Genomic DNA, 18,331 nt, shown 5'->3' with positions numbered 1-18,331 from the left:
ATTGTTGGTATTAAAGATATAATCTGATTTTACTACTGTAACAAGTCTTTCATTTCACTTTATTTTTGAGACATATCCCATGGGCAGAGTTTGCTCTGGTTCTGAGCTCAGGGATCAGTCGTGGCGGTGCTTGGGGCACCATATGGGATGCTGGGGATTGAACCTGGGTTGGCTGCATGTAAGGCTAGTGCCCTCCCCGCTCTTCTATTGCTCTACTTCCCATAACAGTTCTTTTAAAATACTTTTTATTATGCATTCATCAGCGTTGTGGAAATCATTCAGAAATAGGAAATAGTTTTAAAAATATTCTTCATACTGTAGATTTGTAAAATAGATTTGAATTATTGCCAACTCATTTCAAGTTGTCAACTCTGATTTTAAACTTTATTTTGCAGGTATCTTCAGGAATTTCAAGACAAAGGTAAATTTCATTTTTATCCCCTTGTAATTTCAGTCGGAGAATCTAACATTGGTTGAAATTTAATGTTTGGAATCACAATTTAAATTTCTGTATTATATGGTTAGACTTTCAAGATGAGAGTGCTAGCTCCCCCTGCTGAGAAAAAAAATTAAAAAGCATATCCCAGATCTATTCTGTGTAGTCTTCTGGTACAGAAATCATCTGTATTTAACCTTCCTAAGTTTTAAGCATCTGAGTGTAAATGGTGGCAGAAATTTGGTAAGGGGGGTATATACCTGTACTTACACTTGGGATCCTTTGTGAAGTGAAGATTAGCAGCAATTCAACCCACTTACCACCAAAGTAGTATGGGAGCAGGAAGAGGTATAGTTGGGGGCACATAGGTTATGTGTCTAAAGCTCTTTAAATGCAGTGAATATTTTTGAGAACCTGAGTAGAATCTTTTTAGATAGTAGTTTTTTATTATCCTTGTAGTTCTTTTGATGTGACTCAATGTTTGCGTTGGCAATTTTCAAGGAAGGCAATTCAGTTCCATCATTTTGAAAGATGTGTGAGTGCTGGTAACCCTGCTGTCTTCCTTTGGATTTGAAAGACAGCTGCTGAGTGTAGTGAAAACCAAGGCAGGAAAAGCTTATGCAGTTCGTACTACTACATGCCTTCAGTTCTGTAAGGGAAACTGGGGCTGGCCCTTACTTCCATGATGCTAATTCACAGGTCATGACCCGCAGCCTGTGGCTGCTGGTATGAGGGTCCCAACATGAGGTCAGCTAACCTATGTGGGGCTAGGTTCTGCGTTTGAGGGAAAACAGTATGGCATCTCCTAACTGGAGTTAGCAGATACCACAGAGTAATTTATATCTCTGCCAACTGATAAGTGAGAGAGTAATGACAGTTTCAATAAACCAAGTACTTAACTAGACAAACCTAAAATAAAGCAGTTAAAAGGATACCACAGCTTCTTTTCACACTAAATTACCAAGATCAGTGTGATTGGAGGGAGAAGAGTTCTTTGCCTTATTAAAATTTTAACACAATTAAAATAGAGGAGTATTTAGTGCCACCTCCCATTTCTTTGTTTTCTACAACAAATTCTAAACTCTGAGTTAATCATGCCGTGTTTTTGTAGTTGAATACAGGAATAATGAACCTGTGTATTTAAAATATGATGGCTTTATTAGATACCAGATTTTGCCTGTATTCTTAAAAGGCATATTTTGTTCCGGTAATTAATTAACGGACTCTCATTGTGACTTTAATTATTTGTACATTAAAAATTTTTAAGCTGAGAATGTACGATAATATGAAGTCATTGTATAATTGCATACGATTCAGTAATAGGGTAGGCACTTTCCCTTTGGTATTCAGGCTTAGGACGTGTTCAGGTGTGTGGATATTAAAATTACATTACTGAGATGCATTCTTTGTCTCTATAGAGAATGGAAGTTTATATGATATTTGATAGAAATTGAAAAATGAACCTAGAATAAGAGTTCAAATAACACAGAATTCAGAGATTCCCTGTAATCATCTTCCTCCGAATAAGTCATTTGTAGTTCAATACTGCTGTATTGAGTTAACTAATCACCAAGAGTGCCTGCTCACAAGTAAGCCTGTGGATAAATTAGACGTATACCTTGGAGAAATATGAGAAGCCAAGTAATTTTATGCTATTGTACCTTCAAAGTGCGTTCTCCTTTGTTCTAAAAAGACTGCTTCTATCATTTGGAATAATAAATGATAGTATGTACTTCATCATTAAAGGGTAATTGTTCAAAGTGCATCTTTTTGGGGGGTAAAGATGAAAATTTATTAATTATCATTTCTACAATGAGTAAATTCAGTCCTTTTGGCTGTTTTTTTAAGTTTTCTGATCTTCCCTTCCTCTCTCCTTCCCTCTCAATACCACCACTCCCCATCTTTTATTCCCCTCACATCTTGTCTTCCCCTTCGCCCTTCCGCTTCTGTTTCTCTTCCTATTTCTCCCTCTTCCTCTCTCTTCCTTCTCCCTCCCTTTCCTTCTCCTTTCATTTCCCCCACTGTTCTCTCCTTTCTCTCTCTCCTTGTTTGCCCTTCTTACTCCCTCCATTACTTCCACTGTCTCTGTTCAATATGGGGTCAAAATGAGGTGAATGGAGACTGTCTTCCTCCTTTTTACCTTTATACTCTAGTTTCATTTTCTTTAAAAAAAAACACAGTTAAGTACTATTTTAATATTCATTATTGGGAGAAAGGACCAGGTAAAGAATTTTAAATAGACTGAATTCTGCTTTATTCATTTCTAATAAGTAAGATATACATTGTCATCCTTCTTTACTATCCTTGCATACCTCCTCTGTCCCTTCATATGGTAGATTCTTCTTTTCGGTTAAACTCTGAGATTAAATAATGCAAAATTTGCAGTTTGAGGTATTTCAACTTTAAAGAGGATCAGAATCAATACAATTGCTAAAACATCAATGGTATAGACCTTAGAAGATGCAATCCCCCTTTTTTTTGTGAGAATAGTGTATATTAGTAAAAGCTTATTTTATTTCAGAAGCTCTTAGATATTAAAACTTATCTAATAAGTTAATCTTCTGCTTGTTACTTTTTTCCATACCATATTGCTATTTTAAAATGTTCCTTATTTAATAACTTTCTCATTCCATTTCTTCATATGCTTTCATCTTTTCATATATTCAAGCCCAGATTCTTTTTTTTTAAAGCCCAGATTCTTTATTGAAAAGATCCCGACAGATTGCTTGTAGAGCAAATTATCAATTGGTTTTCTAAATTCCTTAATTTTGTTTCCACTTAAGAAAATTTGAACCTAAGCATTTTCAGCCTATCTTGCTCAGTCTGGTTGCTGTTTCTCATTTGAAATGTGGACTATTTTGTCTAGAATTGTTTCTTCTTAGACCCTTCAAATACTGTGCATGACTGAGTAACTATCCCTTCCAATTCTTGACTGCAACATGGCCTACCACTGTAAAGTGTGTTCCTGAATACAGACATCATGATCTAGACTTTTGCTAGTTTTAGAGTTCTCTATCAGCAAAAAAATGTCACTTTGTGAATTGAAATTATTTTTTTTGCCATAGACACACACACAATAAGTATAATGTGAATATACCTGTATACATGACATGTGATATTTAGAAATTATTAATATGTATTCTCAGATGCAGTTGTATTTATCAAGAGAATATAAGTAAACCTTGATTTATAGTTGGGTTTTAAAAAAAGGTTTGAGCAAATTCTAAATTATTAAAATAATGGTATATATTAAATAAGATGAACATTTCAAAAGAATATTTTTTCAGATTTGTAATTTGTTCATAGTTTTAAAAAATGCAAGCATTTTTTTCAATTTTGTTTAAATGCCACAGCTAAAAATTTATTATTTTCTCCTTTAAAATACTTTGTCTTGGCCAGAGAGATAATGCAGTGGGTAAGGCACTTCCTTTGTACATGACCAACCAGGGTTCGATCCCTGGCATCCCATATAATCCCCTGAGCTTGCCAGGCATGATTCCTCATGCAGCACCAGGATTAACTCCTGAGCACTGCCGGGTGTGGCCCCCAAACAAAATGAAGTATTTTCTCTCCAGTTGTAAAAAAAATTTAATAAACTTTGTCCTTAAGACTCCATTGATATTGTTAAATATGTGTAGATTTACTTGGAAAGCAATTTCCTTGGACCTTATTTGTATAATTATGTTTGTTAATGGGCTGAAGTACTTCTTTTAAACTAGGAAAACTTCTGATAAGGAATCCATTCTAGTTTGTTCTGTTAGAATTAGTAGAAAAATCAGAAGACGTTTGGGTGATGACATTTCTTTTCTTTTACCCTTCCTCACTTGGTGTATGTTCTCTTGAAAGTTATCTCTCCAGTAGAATCTGAGCAACTTGTAGCTTACCCCTGCACCTTTCCCCTTCCCATCTCTCACCCTGTATAAATGTATTAAGTGTGTTAGAGATAAAGGGTCCTGTGATAGACAAAGTCTATTCCAGAGATGGTGCTTATTTTTAAAGTGTCATAAAGAAATTGTTATAAAATTTTCTGTGACCGGAGCTGGAGCGATAGCACAGCGGGTAGGGCGTTTGCCTTGCACGCAGCCAACATGGCCAATACAGGTTCGATTCCCAGCATCCCATATGGTCCCCCAAGCACTGTCAGGAGTGATTCCTGAGTGCATGAGCCAGGAGTAACCCCTGAGCATTGCCGGGTGTGACCCACAAAGAAAAAAAAATTTCTGTGACCTTCATATTTCAGTTTCAAGAATTAAAATTTAGATTCCTGGAAGAAATGCCATGTTAAATGTTCAGTTGTATCTATTTAGCCGTATATTTTTACTTGAGGAATTAATTTTACTACATGGTCAGAGAATTAGAATTTATTTTGTTTTGGGGCCGCAGCAATAGCACACGGGAAGGGCGTTTGCCTTGCATGTGGCCGACCCGGGTTTGATCCCAGGCATCCCATATGGTCTCCAAGCACTGCCAGGAGTAATTCCTGAGTGCAGAGCCAGGAGTGAACCCTGAGCATCTCTGAGTGTGACCCAGAAAGCAAAAAAAACAAAGAATTTATTTTGTTTTTATTATGTAATTTCCCCCTTATGTTCATTTATAAGGAGGAATGGGTATACCATCTTAATATAAGGCATAGTATTCTTAAAGTTTAACTGATTGTGAAAAAATTGGACTGTGTTTGATAGGAACAAACACTATGTTGGCTACAATGGTCATGCCTGTTTCATTACTATTGGACTTTTTCCCCTGACGTTTAGGAAAATGTTAATTGATGACGAGTGACAAAAAAAGAAGGTATAATAGTGATTTGAGCCCAACTATTATGAATTTAAAAATGGTTTTGAGAGAAATATGGTGCTGTGGTACAATTAAGATTAGGTTTTTCTGTGACATTTAAGTTGCCACTTAAATTCTAAGAAGGGAAGCCTTGGCTCATTGTCTTATAGACTGTTAACTTTGCATCGTTAATTAAACTTTTGAAAGTTGTGGGATAAATCAAATGCTTTTCTAAGGAAACAAGAAACAGTATTAATGAGCAACAACCCCATAATTATCCTTGTGAGTACATAACAGGGACACATTCATGTCTTTTCTTTGTGCAATAACTTTTACAAAGAAGTATTTTTAAACTGATCATTAATTTTATGACCACAGAAATGAGATGCAAAATTTATGCTGTTGTCATTGGCACAGGCTCAAGGCACCACTGACATTATGTGTGATTGTAATAGAATGGCTGCCAACTAATGATTCTGTAGACATTTCATTTGAGCTTGCTTTTCTTTTAGATGTCTGATTAGGCTATAATGCTTTCAATTATGTCTGTAAATTGTATTGGATACGTTTACCTGATGCCCATTGTTGATTTGGAGTTCAGTTTTCTATTACATAAACACAAGTTGAACATTTTCCTTTTAATTTATAGAAGTCTTTGCAGGTATAGCTGCAAATACACAGTCTCTGGGGAGATAAAAAGCTTTGCACTACTCAACAGCGACCCCTCTGTTCAATCAGAGCTTCTTATAGAATACAGCCACTCTTTATTGAGCTAAAAAATAATTAGGGAGGAGGGGAAACGGATGGATCATCACTCAACAACAGTGAAATGAAAAAGACCATTTGAAAAATGACATAGCTTTTCAACTTAATGTACGTTAACAAGGGAATAGCCTGTTACAGATACTACAGTATCTTGTTTTTCCTGACTAAATTGAAGGGATGCTTTAAAAAAGAAAAAAAAATGGGAGAGGGTGTGGGCTGTTGGAATTGGGGGGATGCGGCTGGGGGAGAGGAGACCAGTTGTAGTATTTCACATGTGTCTTAGAGAAATATATAAATACACTTATAAAATATTTGAGATGAGCTTCTATTTTTAGAATGGGTAAGTTGAAGGCAATTTCACTTTAAAATATAATCAAAAAAGTATTTTTTAAAGTTAAAACAAATCCACAGAGATCTTTGGTATATCAGTAAGCAATTTACATAGGATATTTTAAACTTGTTAAATAATATTGAATTAATATAACTTTAGTAATTATTGTTTTTATAGATATGCAAATAGGTATAAATAGCTTAATATTTATGTGTGTACATGCATAGGTATTCTCAAATATGGATTTTATTAGAGATAACTAATTTGGGTTTTCAAAACTCTTTAAACACTTTTTTTCCTGTTTATTGACACATAGAGTTGAATCGATTTAACTAAACCTGAGCACCTGAAACTTTTCAAAATTCTCCCCTATATTTATTGGTTTGCTGTTTAGTTTTATATTCAGAATAGTAGAGTATTCTCATTGCCAAGTACTGGTATATTTGAAGTAGTTTATTATTTTTATTTTCCACAGTCAGATATTTTTTGTAGTTTATAATGTGAAATGTTATAGTATGGAATATTTTTTTTTGTTTACTGAATCACTGTGAGATAGACCCTTACAAAGCTGTTCATGATTAGGTTTCAGTCATAAAGTACCCCAACACCCAACCCTTCACCAATGTAAATGTCCTTAGGAAATTCATGCTATTAAAGATTCTTGATTATAAATACTTGAGTACTTCAGCAAAAAAGCTTTTGAAACTTTTAAAATCTTCTATGTATTTTATGAATTGTCATTCCAAAAGAATGACACATTCAAAAGAAATCTCAATGGTTAACATAAGGGGTTCTTTCTTCCCTCATGTTTGAAATCAGAATATTCTTCTTTCCATAAAAGAAATATTATAGGTGGTGACTGAGTGCTCTGCAGAGTACTTTGAACATCTTAAAAGAAGGCAAAGTTATGATCTGAAGAATTTGAATTTGTAGTTGATCATTGATATTTGAATGAGATGATAAAAACCACCCTGTATGGTGAGTCTTGTAGTAGAATCATGGTACAGTAAAGTAGCTATGTCCATATTCTACTCTAAATGTTTTGATAGGAGATATCCTGACATTATTTGCAGGAAAAGCATAATGAATGTTAGTGAAGCAGCAAAGTTACAAGGATATATTGATGAATGTAATGTTTTAAATTATGTTGGCAAAGTTATGCTGAAAGTGGCTATTTTTTCTACTCAAAATAAGGTAAAATATAATACCAATGGAGATGTTACTGGGCCCGCTCGAGGAAATCGACGATCAACGGGAGGGCCTTATGTAGTGTATAAAATAATATTTTCTTTTTTTAAAAAAATTTTTTATAGTTTTTATCTATTGCATTCTTTTACTTATTTATTTTTCATTTGGGCTGGAGTGATAGCACAGTGAGTAGGGCATTTATTTGCCTTGCATGCAGCCTACGTGGCCGACCCGAGTTTGATTCCTCCGGCACTCTCGGAGAGCCTGGCAAGCTCCCGAGAGTATCTCGCCCACACGGCAAAGCCTGGCAAGCTACCCGTGAGGTATTTGATATGTCAAACACAGTAACAACAAGTCTCACAATGGAGACGTTACTGGGCCTGCTCGAGCAAATCGATAAACAACGGGAGGATAGTGTTAGATAGTGCTAGTACTTGGGGTCACACCCGGGGATGCACAGGGGTCACTCCTGGCTCATGCACTCAGGAATTACTCCTGGCGGTGCTCAGGGGACCATATGGGATGCTGGGAATTGAACCCGGGTCGGCTGTGTGCAAGGCAAATGCCCTACCCGCTGTGCTATTGCTCCAGCCCCTCTTTTAACTGTTAACATGAATTATTAGCGGATACCATTGATACGGTATTTGGCATACATTTTTCCTTTGTTGCTGAGTTTAGGTGAAAATGAGGGCTTATATATAACTAAGTTGGTAGATAGTTGATTTACCTTGTTAATAAGAATATTCTAAATGACATATGGAAAAAGCCCAAATAAAAATATTTTTTGTGGGGATTGTGGGAATTATATACTTTTAAACCCAACAACTAACCAACTAACCCACCCACCAGTCAGCCAACCTAAGATTTTGAAGTCATGTTTAGAAAATGAAAGAAAATGTGAGATGTTCAGTTTGTAAATCACCTTATTTGAATTTAATAGGTTTATGTGAGTTTTGAAGCCATTTTCTCCATAAAGAATTCCTGTTCTTGGAAATGCAGTAGAGTATTTTAAATCTGCTCTAGTGTAATCCTATGGTTTTAAATGAAAACATGAAATGTTCTTATGACTTTGAATTATAAAGTCTGTCATAGTAATTTTCAAATTATTGGATTAGACAAATGGAATTACCTGGATTAATTTCTCTATGCTGCTTTACATGTTTAAATGTTGTCATTATTTGGGGTTTATTTTATTTTTTTTCTTTGAAATATATATATATATGTATATATATACACTCTGCTTTACCTTGACATTAACTTTTTGTTTTTGTCTTCTTAGTAGAGACTATGATAGTTTTGAAACTTGTATCATTTGATACATAACAGTAATCATATTCTTCACAAATGCTTCCTTTTTGAATACATATTATATTGTTATCATATTAAGATAGGACCTGTTTTTTACTTAAAACAATTCAAAAAGTTTTGTTTTACTCTGGCGAGGTGGAAATTGATGGTGAAATAATCACTTTTGACAAAAAAAATTTAATAAAAAAAAATCACAAAGATCTCTTCTTTGACTTTTTTATAGGTGATGCAGAAGATGGGGAGGAATCTGAGGACCCCTTTTCTAGAACTCTAGATACCATTTCATTAGCCTCTGAAAGATATGATAAAGATGATGACGGCCCCTCTGATGGTATGTGGTATTCTCCCATAAAATATGCCCCTTCACACTTTAACACAGTAGAGTGCAGTGTATAAACGTGATATCTAAAAGCAGATAATTGGGGGCTTCAGTTAGTTAACTTACCTTTACCAGAACCTTGTAAGGAACAGAAGAGCTCTCTCTAGTGGTTTTCCTAAGTATGTAGTTCTTTCCTATCCTAGGAAATTTTCTTTACTAGAATTTTCAGGAGTGCTTGCATCATTGTATGGATATTATTAGTAAGTTTGTTGGTTAATTTAATATTATTATATTCTTGCTTAATTTTATTGTGCTGCTTAATGACTTGTTGTATTATTTATTTTATAAATAATGAAAAGGTTTTTGATCTCTTCTTTTCCCTGAAAACTTCATACAAAATGAGTTCATAAAATATTTAATTATTCCTACATTGCTTTCTTACATTGAGACAGGTTTTCATCAGATGCTTTTTTTTAATCCACATTTTCATTTTTCTCCTTGTCACTTAAAACTTCCCTCATTTAGTGGTAGTATTATAGTGTTTTGTATTAATTAAATCGGTAATAAAGTTGATTGTTTAGTTCATCATTACTTTTGAAAACTTGCCAAAGTTATGAAACTTGATTTTTAGTGTAACATGTGCTTTCTCTGTTATAGACAGTTGAGTGCATCTGCATTATAGAGACCTTATAATGGTGATATGTAGTTATAAATTAAGCATGTGTATCGATAAATTAGCCATGCATATTAATTTGTGGCACTCAAAGTTACACATAGACATAGAAATGAATAATGCCTTCTGCCACTATATGATGATCAAACTGTGCAGTTCCATCTCTAAATACAATTGCTGAATGAAAATATGCTTCCTGCAACAGAGCACTCCACATTTTATGTTATCCAGATTATTCCCTTTGGAAACATAAATTGCTTTTATGAGGTATAAAATTATGTCTATTGCAGAACAGGGATAAGTCAAGTACATGCATAAGTGATAAACATTCTAACCACTGATTCAGAACAACACAATTCTTTTTTTTTATATTCAGAATTTTGTACAATGTGTAGTAACAGTAATGGTATCCATTTTATGTTGAATTCCCTGTTTTGGCCAACCTTTAATATCTGTTTTTAAAGGAAGGGGCTACTTCCTTTTGTATCTCTTCCCCTTTTGAAATGCACACTTCTCTTCAGTCACACTTATTATCTGAACCCTGGCATTACTCTTTCTAACCTGATCTTCAAATGCATTTTTTTCCAGAAAATGTTTTATAATTGATAAGATAGTTTTCACGCACAACAGTGAATTATATTTGAGTTTAGCTGTTTTTCAGACACATTAAAATGACTTGTTTTGCTTCTTTGTAAAATGTTGGTAGATAGGAATGAATGAGCATGTACATATACACAGAGATAGACTCAAGAGAATACTCAGGAGAATATTATGTTCTGATATTCAAAAAAAATATTCAGTTTACTTAAATAACAAATATTTTAATGTATGAGGGAACGATATGTACATTCCTTAAAAAATTACAGAAGTCCAGATAGTATGTTTTGTTTTTTATAAATAGTTTGTTTTCATAACAAAATATAGGGTAAATATATTGATAATAAAGTATTATTAAAAGTTTACTTCATCAGAATTTGAATATTTAACAAGTTACATTTATGTTAATTTTTATTACTATTTTGCAAACAGTTCTGAGATGAAAATTTAACTTTTGATATTCTGAAATATCAATAGAATAATTTTGTTAGTTGTGCATTTTCTTTTAAGAAAACTGCAAACTAATTTTAAAACGATTTGGAGTTTTCATTTGTAGTCTAAAATATTACCTAGTCATATTAGTTTTTCTGCTGCAACTTAGATTTGTATGTGTTTTCTTTTCCTTCTTGAATACATTTTCCTTCATTATGTGAACTCAGTCTAATGATATATTAATTATAAAAAGATAATGCATTTAACAATAAGTATAACTAAATTAGCACAGGTCACTAAAAGGTCTTTTGTCAAATCAGATTGTTGTTTTGTCCTTTTGACTTTTACCTTATGGTAGGCACTAACAAAGTATCTGAACTTTGATGGATCATACACTCTAAACATGATATGTATTTTTCATAATGCTAATGTAATTTTCAAGGTACCGAAAAGGTCAAACCTGCACATCTCTGTGTGCATTCTAAGTCTGTCTTTTCCTTTAATATTTCTTTTCCTCTGTTCCTCTGGTTCAAAAGTTCACTCAGTTCCCAAATGGCTACCTAATTTTCCAGTTATTCCCTCAAGCCATATGTGTTTTGGTTTCTTTATGGTTTATTAGGTACTGTAGGAAAGTAGCATAAGTTATATCTTCTAATGAAATTCAAGCACACTTCAGTGATGCTTCGACTTGATTGCTGCTAGCAATTAAATCACAGCCAAGGAGAATAATGCATAATCTCACAAGGTCCAGACACCCTATAGAAATTGAAAGGGGATGAAAATTGAAAACAAAAACAGAGTCTCTCAGCCTTGCCAGACATGCTGTTTCCAGCCTGCCTTTCTTTTTTTTTTTTAAATTTTATTTTATGTTTTATCGGCCAACTGCCTGATTGATAGGAAAATCATAACTTGCTGTATGCTAACAGGCAGAGTTCACTTGTAGGTTATTGTGAGCTGATAAAGGGTTAGATGGAGTTTTGATTTTCACATTGGACCTTGGTACACCAGATTAATGGAATTTCAATGAGAGACTAGAGTAGCCACAGCTTTGTCAGAGAAACTGATGGAGATTCTATAGTCATGTCTGCTCATTAATACTAGTTGCCTGAAAGGTGTGCTGCTTCTCTATACAAAAGAGTTGATATAATTGATTTTTGAGTGGTACATTTAAAAAGAGCACTTATTGATACTAGAATTGTAACAAATATGGTGACAGTTTTTTTTTGTGTAGCTTGTAGGATAAAAATTTACTCTGAATGTTTTTTCTTCTTTTGGAAACACTTCAAATTTTTTAATTTTCAAAGGGATATATATTTTAAGACCAGTTGAAAGGAAGGAAAAAAATGACATCTAAATAATCTTTTAAAAAGGCAAAGCCTGTCTTTTATTTATAAATCATTATATAACTCCTGTTAGTTTTATTTTGATGTGGTAATACTTATAAAATATCTTACTTATTAAAGGGTCCATTTTATTAGCTTTGTGTTTTTTTTCTGGAAAATTTAAAACAAATCAATGGCCTTTGGACTATTGTAGATTCACTGTTAGAAGCTTTATGCTATTGTATGGCTGGATAAAGTACAGTTATGAATATAGATGGTATATGTCAGTAATCAAATAGATTTTTAGATAATGAAACTCCAAACCTTAAAAGAGGATGTTTTGTATTGTACATGATAGAATGGTTGTTTAGCACCAAGGTGGTAGATGCCAGTATAGATTTTAGACGCCATGCAGTGACTTGGGTTTTCATTTTTCTATTCAGAAATAATCTTTCATTTATTTTCATCATTTTTGATAGGAAGCATCTAACCATTATAGCACTGTGGAAAGTCCCTGAGGTAAGGTGAAAGGATTCAGCAAGCTAGAAGACATATATTGGCTCTTCCTATCGATGATAGGTCGAAGGATCCCAGTGGACAGTTGATACAAATCTGATTCAGTCTTAGACCATAATCACTTTGTGGATAAGACTATGGACCCTCTAGGGTATGTGTGAATATAGGAAGATGAAAATGAAGGTAAAGATATAAAACAGCTATCTCTTGTCCTGGCATCTTCTTAACTAAAAATTCCCAAGTCAGAGAGTTTGCTGAAAAGTGTGGTATTCCGAGGACACAATTTTAGCTGAAAAAAATATTGGTGTAGGAATGCTAACATTTTTGAAAGCTTAAGCATTAAGAGAGATATTTATACTGTTTTTTATTATAATTATAATAATAAGTTTATGAGTTTCTTTTTTTTATCCTGAGTTTTTCTTTTTGGGTATGCTTTAGAAAAATCTAGTCTATGAAAATTTGTATCTATAAAATAGAAATCATGTAAAGGACTGCTTTTATTTTTAATGTTTAAAATTTTAATTTACTTTTTTTCTTGTATTTTTTTTTTAAACTGTTTCATTGAATCACTGTGAGATAGCCCCTTACAAAGCTGTTCATGATTAGATTTCAGGTAAAGGACTGCTTTTAAAAGTAGTTATCTTCAGGTTATATGTACATGATATAGAGCTCTCACAGCGCATTTAAAAGAAGCTTGTTTCGTTGTATAAACCCATCCACCTGGGCACATGTATGTTTGTTATTATTGTTGTTTATAGTGGTACTCAGTCCGAACCCTGAGGCACTGAGGAGGAGTGTTATCAGGGCCCCGACTGGCAGTGCTACCAGGCTGGGGGGGGGGGGGGGGTGGCCTGGGGTCAGTGGTTGAACCCATGGCCTCAAATATACTAAACAGTATTTAACCACTTGGTCCATATCCTGTCTCCAATTATAAAAATTGAGTCTAAGTTTTTACACTTTACACAGAAAATCTTTGAAGAAGATAAAATTGTTTTGTTTGTAAAAAGTTACATGTCACACTAATTAGTTCTCAGAAAAGCCAAGCAGTGGATGCTTTAGTTTTCCAGTAAGATCTGAAATAATGTTCAAAATCAGGAAAACGTCCTTTTAGTAACCTCCCTTAGATAATTATTATTTTTTTCCTATTATACTGTTGTGGTTTTTGGCACTTAAAAACATTTCTAAGTGAACATTTAATATTTGCAGTTTGCACAGAACTTTGTTTCCATAACATATATCTCTGTTATATAAAAAAAATATTACTTTGGTTTCTGGTCTTATTCCTGACTCTCTGCTCAGAGACCACTCATGGCATGGCTCAGAGACTGTTGGAGTGCAGGAGACTGAATCTGGGTCAGCAATCTGGAAGGCGCTTTGTACCTTGCCTGCTGGACTGCCTCTCTGGCTCAACACTTACAAATTTTATTTTATTTTTGCTTTTTGGGTCACATCTGGTGATGCACAGGGGTTACTCCTTGCTCTGCAGTAAGAAATTACTCCTGGTGGTGCTCGGGGGACCATATGGGATGCTGGGAATAGAACCTGGGTCAGCTGTGTGCAAGGCAAATGCCCTACCTGCTGTGCTATTGCTCCAGCCCCCCAATACTTTGATCACTTGATCACTTGATTTCCCGTTAATCGTCGAGTTGCTCAAGCAGGCGCCAGTAACGTCTCCATTTGTCCCTGTCGCATGCTAGTGTAGCCCAATGGCGTCTGCTCGGTCTAGGAACACGAAGAGCCTCAAACTGATTGTTCAGGATCTTGATGAAGAAGTCTGACCATCTGGTAGGTGGGTGGCCACACGGTCTTTTGATGTCCTGTGGAATCCAGTCGGTCGGTCCAGCGGTCGTCTCCAAATCTCATTATGTGTCCAGCCCAACACTTTACCTATTTTTGTTTGGGGGCCATACCTGGCTGTGCTCAGGGCTTACTCCTGGCTCTTTGTTCAGGGAACACTCCTGGCAATGCTTGGGGGACCCTATATGGCATTGGGAATCAAACACGGGTTGGTTCTATGTACAAGACTAGTACTCTACCACTATCTCTCTGGTCCCACATTCTACCTTTTTGCCAATAAATTTGACATAAAATGTGTGATAATTATGCAATGAAATGGGTAATTGCATTTGAAAAGCTTGAAAATGAAAAAATTTTTCCCAATGAATGGGAAAATACTTCACAGCAAAATAATAAAGCAAGGGCCAGGGAGCTACCTAACAGTCCTAATCTAGAGCACATACTTTGTGTGTGGAAGGCCTGGGTTTGATCCCCAGTACCACATAGTTTCATGAACACTTATCTAACATGTTTTATAATATTAAGTGGATTTGGTCTTTACCACAGCAAATTAAATAGTTTTTATTCCTAATTTGTGGCTGAGTCAGTCATATTTTTGTGTATTATCTTGAATTAAAAACAGAAAACCTTTTCATTTTGAGAGGCTGTGAAGTGTATTTTGAAGAAAGGCCTTTTTTGTTTAAGTGTTTTGGGGCCACATCCAGTGATTTTCAGAGCTTAGTCCTGACACTGCACTCAGGAATTACTCCTGGAGGTGTTCAGGGGACCATATTGGATATCAAGGCTTGCACATGGGTTGACTGTGTGTGTGGCAAGCATCCTATCGCTTTGTACTATTTTTACAGCCCCAGGAGGTGCCTTTAATTGAAGTGAATTTAGCCTAGTTCTGAAGGTTTGCTGGAGAGAAAGCAGGCAAAGAATCTGAAAATAGCATTAGAAATAGGAGCTCAGAAAACTGATTTTCATACTGATTGATAATAATTTTGTTTTCAAGTCAGCCTCTCTTAATTTCCACTGTGTGTTTATGAAATGAAGTGCATGAATGATATAATTCTCTAGGATTTTCCAAGAGAATATTGTCTTAATATGTGTGTCTTTCAGAATTAGTACATTTAAGTGATGGCTAAGAGGTGATTTGCATTGAGTAGATAATAACTTGGAGGCGAAGTGAAATAAGAAGGAACAGAAAGGTTCTTTGGGATGAATCATGGTAGACAATAGGAAGTGAATACTGATTACTTTCTGTTTGGTTTTGGGCCACTCAGGGCTTACTCCTGCCTCAGTGCTCAGGGATCACTCCTGCAAACCTTGGTATCTGTTGGCTTCCTTACTATCAGTTGACATCCTCTGTTATCAATGAGTTCTAAAATCTGCATTCCTACTTCTCTTCCCCAATTTTTAAGTTCATTTTGTGTTTGACTTAAGTAATTTTCCTTTTGTAATGCACCAACCTAAGTTCCTATGGACTGTTGTAAAATATGGGGGAACTAGTAGACCTAATCTTTATTATAACTTTCCTCTCTTCAATTTCAGTTTTGTTAATGAAGTTATTTTTGTATTGTTGAAGTCTATAATGTTTATATATGATTTTCTACCTCTCAATGGAATTTCCACTCTGGTCCTTTTCCTTTACATTATTGGTAACTAAGAGCCTTGGTTATTGATTCATGTGTATGGATGAAGGACCTGGGCTAGTGATGTCATTTATGTGGACTTCCTTTACTTTTTCATGTCTGTTATTCTGAAAGACTTTCTCTTTTATTGGGTGGTTTGTGGTTGTGAGAAAGTGGGCGAGGGACTACAGGCAACTTGCTGACAAGGCTTTATAGTGAAAACATTGAGATGGGTTGGCACATGGTATTTGGCAAACAGCCAATATATTGGACAGGGGAAAATTGAGAGCTTTTATGTCACCTCTACTAACAGGTTTTTTATTTTTATTATTTTGTTTGTTTGTTTTTGGTCATACCTGGTGATGCTCAGGAGTTAATTCTGGTTCTATGCTTAGGAATTTCTCCTGGCAGTGCTGGGGATGGTGGTGGGGGACCATAAGGGAATGCTGGGGATATAACCCAGATTGGCTGCATGCAAGGCAAACATGCCCTATCTGCTGTACTATTGCTCTGGCCCTCCTTACAGATTTTAAAGTGAAGTATTTCATTAGTACAGGCTTTCATGGTATCTGTTCATATGTGTGTGTGTGTTTGTGTGTGTGTGTGTGTGTGTGTGCGTGCGTGTTTGTGTGTGTGTTAGGCTGGATGGTCTGGAGTTAGTTGAGCCTCTGCTTAGATTTTTTCAGTTCCTTAGGGAACAAGTGCACCTTGTTTGGAGGGTGAAGTTCTGAAGCAAATGCTGTTACCGCCAGCTGCTTTGGAGGACAAGCCAATGGTTCTAGCTGCTCTGAATACATGCTGTAATGAGCCATCCTCCTCAGACTCTCTATCCCTGAGACTCCTTGGAAAATCTGCACTTCCTCTTCTTGGTGTCCTCTTAGATTCTCATGTTCTCTGCAATGCTGCATCACTTCAGTCTCATCTGTCTTCCACTTGCTAGGGATTACTAAGAAATCACCCATCCTACCAAAGATACTCTATATTTGCCCTTGTGGGGGAGATTTGGAATGAGGCCGACCTCACCTACCCTGAAAGTGGAAGACAGTGAAAACAGCTTCTCTAATCTTTCTACCTGGGTTTGCGTACTGGTCTCCAGTACTTGTCCCTGTGACCTAGAGCAAGTTGCTTAACATGTTTCAGTTTCCCAGCCTGTCAAATGAGGAATATGATACTGAACTTTGGCTGTTATGAGGATTATCCAGGATAAGGTTAATAATAAACTTGGAAAAATTCCTAATCTATAGTAAGACCATTAAATGCAAATTATCATTGTTATGTAGCTTGTTTGGGGGATTGCCTTTGACAAATAATGTTTTCTCTGACATAACCATATGCCTGAGTTATCTTAGACTATGTAACTTACATGCTTCTCTGCCTAAGCTAGATTTTATAGTGTTGGTAGTTGGAAATGTATTATCATTTTTAAAAAATGGAATATTCTTGTTGAAAACTGTTAGTTTAGTTTGTATGTTGGTTATATTTTCTGTAGCAACTTCATTATGCATTTTGCCAGAACCATTCTACTTCCTGTGCTTTTATCATTCTTTATTGAGTAAATAATGAAAATAAAAAAATTTTTATTCCTGGAAAAATTTTATGGATAAGTATCATGAACTCAGAAAGAATCACTTATTTTAAAAATAAATTCAATAAAGAGTGCCTAAAAATTTGTAATTGTTTTAGAGTTCTTGAATGAGTTAGAGCTATGATAGAAGATTGATTTTTTTTTTAAAAAAAGTGTATACACACAGACTCAGAAAAATAGGGAGGAAAAGCCTCAAGATACTGGGAAACAAAAATACAAATATGTGTTTTTTTTTTAATGTAGGAGTGCTGCTATTTATTCAGCCACTGATTAGCTGATTGAATTGTGCATGATTTCCACACAAATATGTGTTTTATTTTTCCCTCTTAAAGAGACAAATGGGATTATTATAAAGACAATGTAACTTACAGAAAAAAACAGTGAACACAACTAAAATGCTGAGCCGAAAAGTCATTAGTAGAAAATAAATGCTCTTTGAATAATTAAGCCCAGAGTAGATCATGGTAAAATTTTTTTCATTTTCATTAATTGAACATAGTACGTATTTAATGAAGTACTTTTCTAAAACTGAGAATTGCTCTCTGGTTCTGTACTTGAGGGAGGTTAGATGCAATGAATTCTAGATTTTAAAATAGTATAGATATTCTAATAGGATGTTGGCCGCGCGACATCCTATTATGACATCTTATTATCTCATTCCTACTTTGGACAAACT

The 18,331-nt window shown here is 35.0% G+C and overlaps 1 protein-coding gene across 2 annotated transcripts in view; it reads left to right on the top strand.

Annotated features, from left to right (window-relative positions):
- Positions 1–18,331, top strand: part of SKAP2 (src kinase associated phosphoprotein 2) — a 195,362-nt gene that overhangs the window by 10,517 nt on the left and 166,514 nt on the right. For both annotated transcript variants that reach the window (XM_056118529.1, XM_056118530.1), the window contains exons 3-4: positions 396–421; positions 9,025–9,132. In XM_056118529.1, the coding sequence (XP_055974504.1) occupies positions 396–421; positions 9,025–9,132 (134 nt within the window). The remainder of the gene's footprint in view (positions 1–395; positions 422–9,024; positions 9,133–18,331) is intronic.

The sequence above is a fragment of the Sorex fumeus genome, unplaced genomic scaffold (genome assembly GCF_029834395.1).
Source record: "Sorex fumeus unplaced genomic scaffold, SorFum_2.1 ptg000037l, whole genome shotgun sequence".
NCBI classification, from domain to species: domain Eukaryota; kingdom Metazoa; phylum Chordata; class Mammalia; order Eulipotyphla; family Soricidae; genus Sorex; species Sorex fumeus.
The sequence above is the reverse complement of the archived record's forward strand: the minus strand, read 5'-3'. Positions and strand labels throughout refer to the sequence as shown.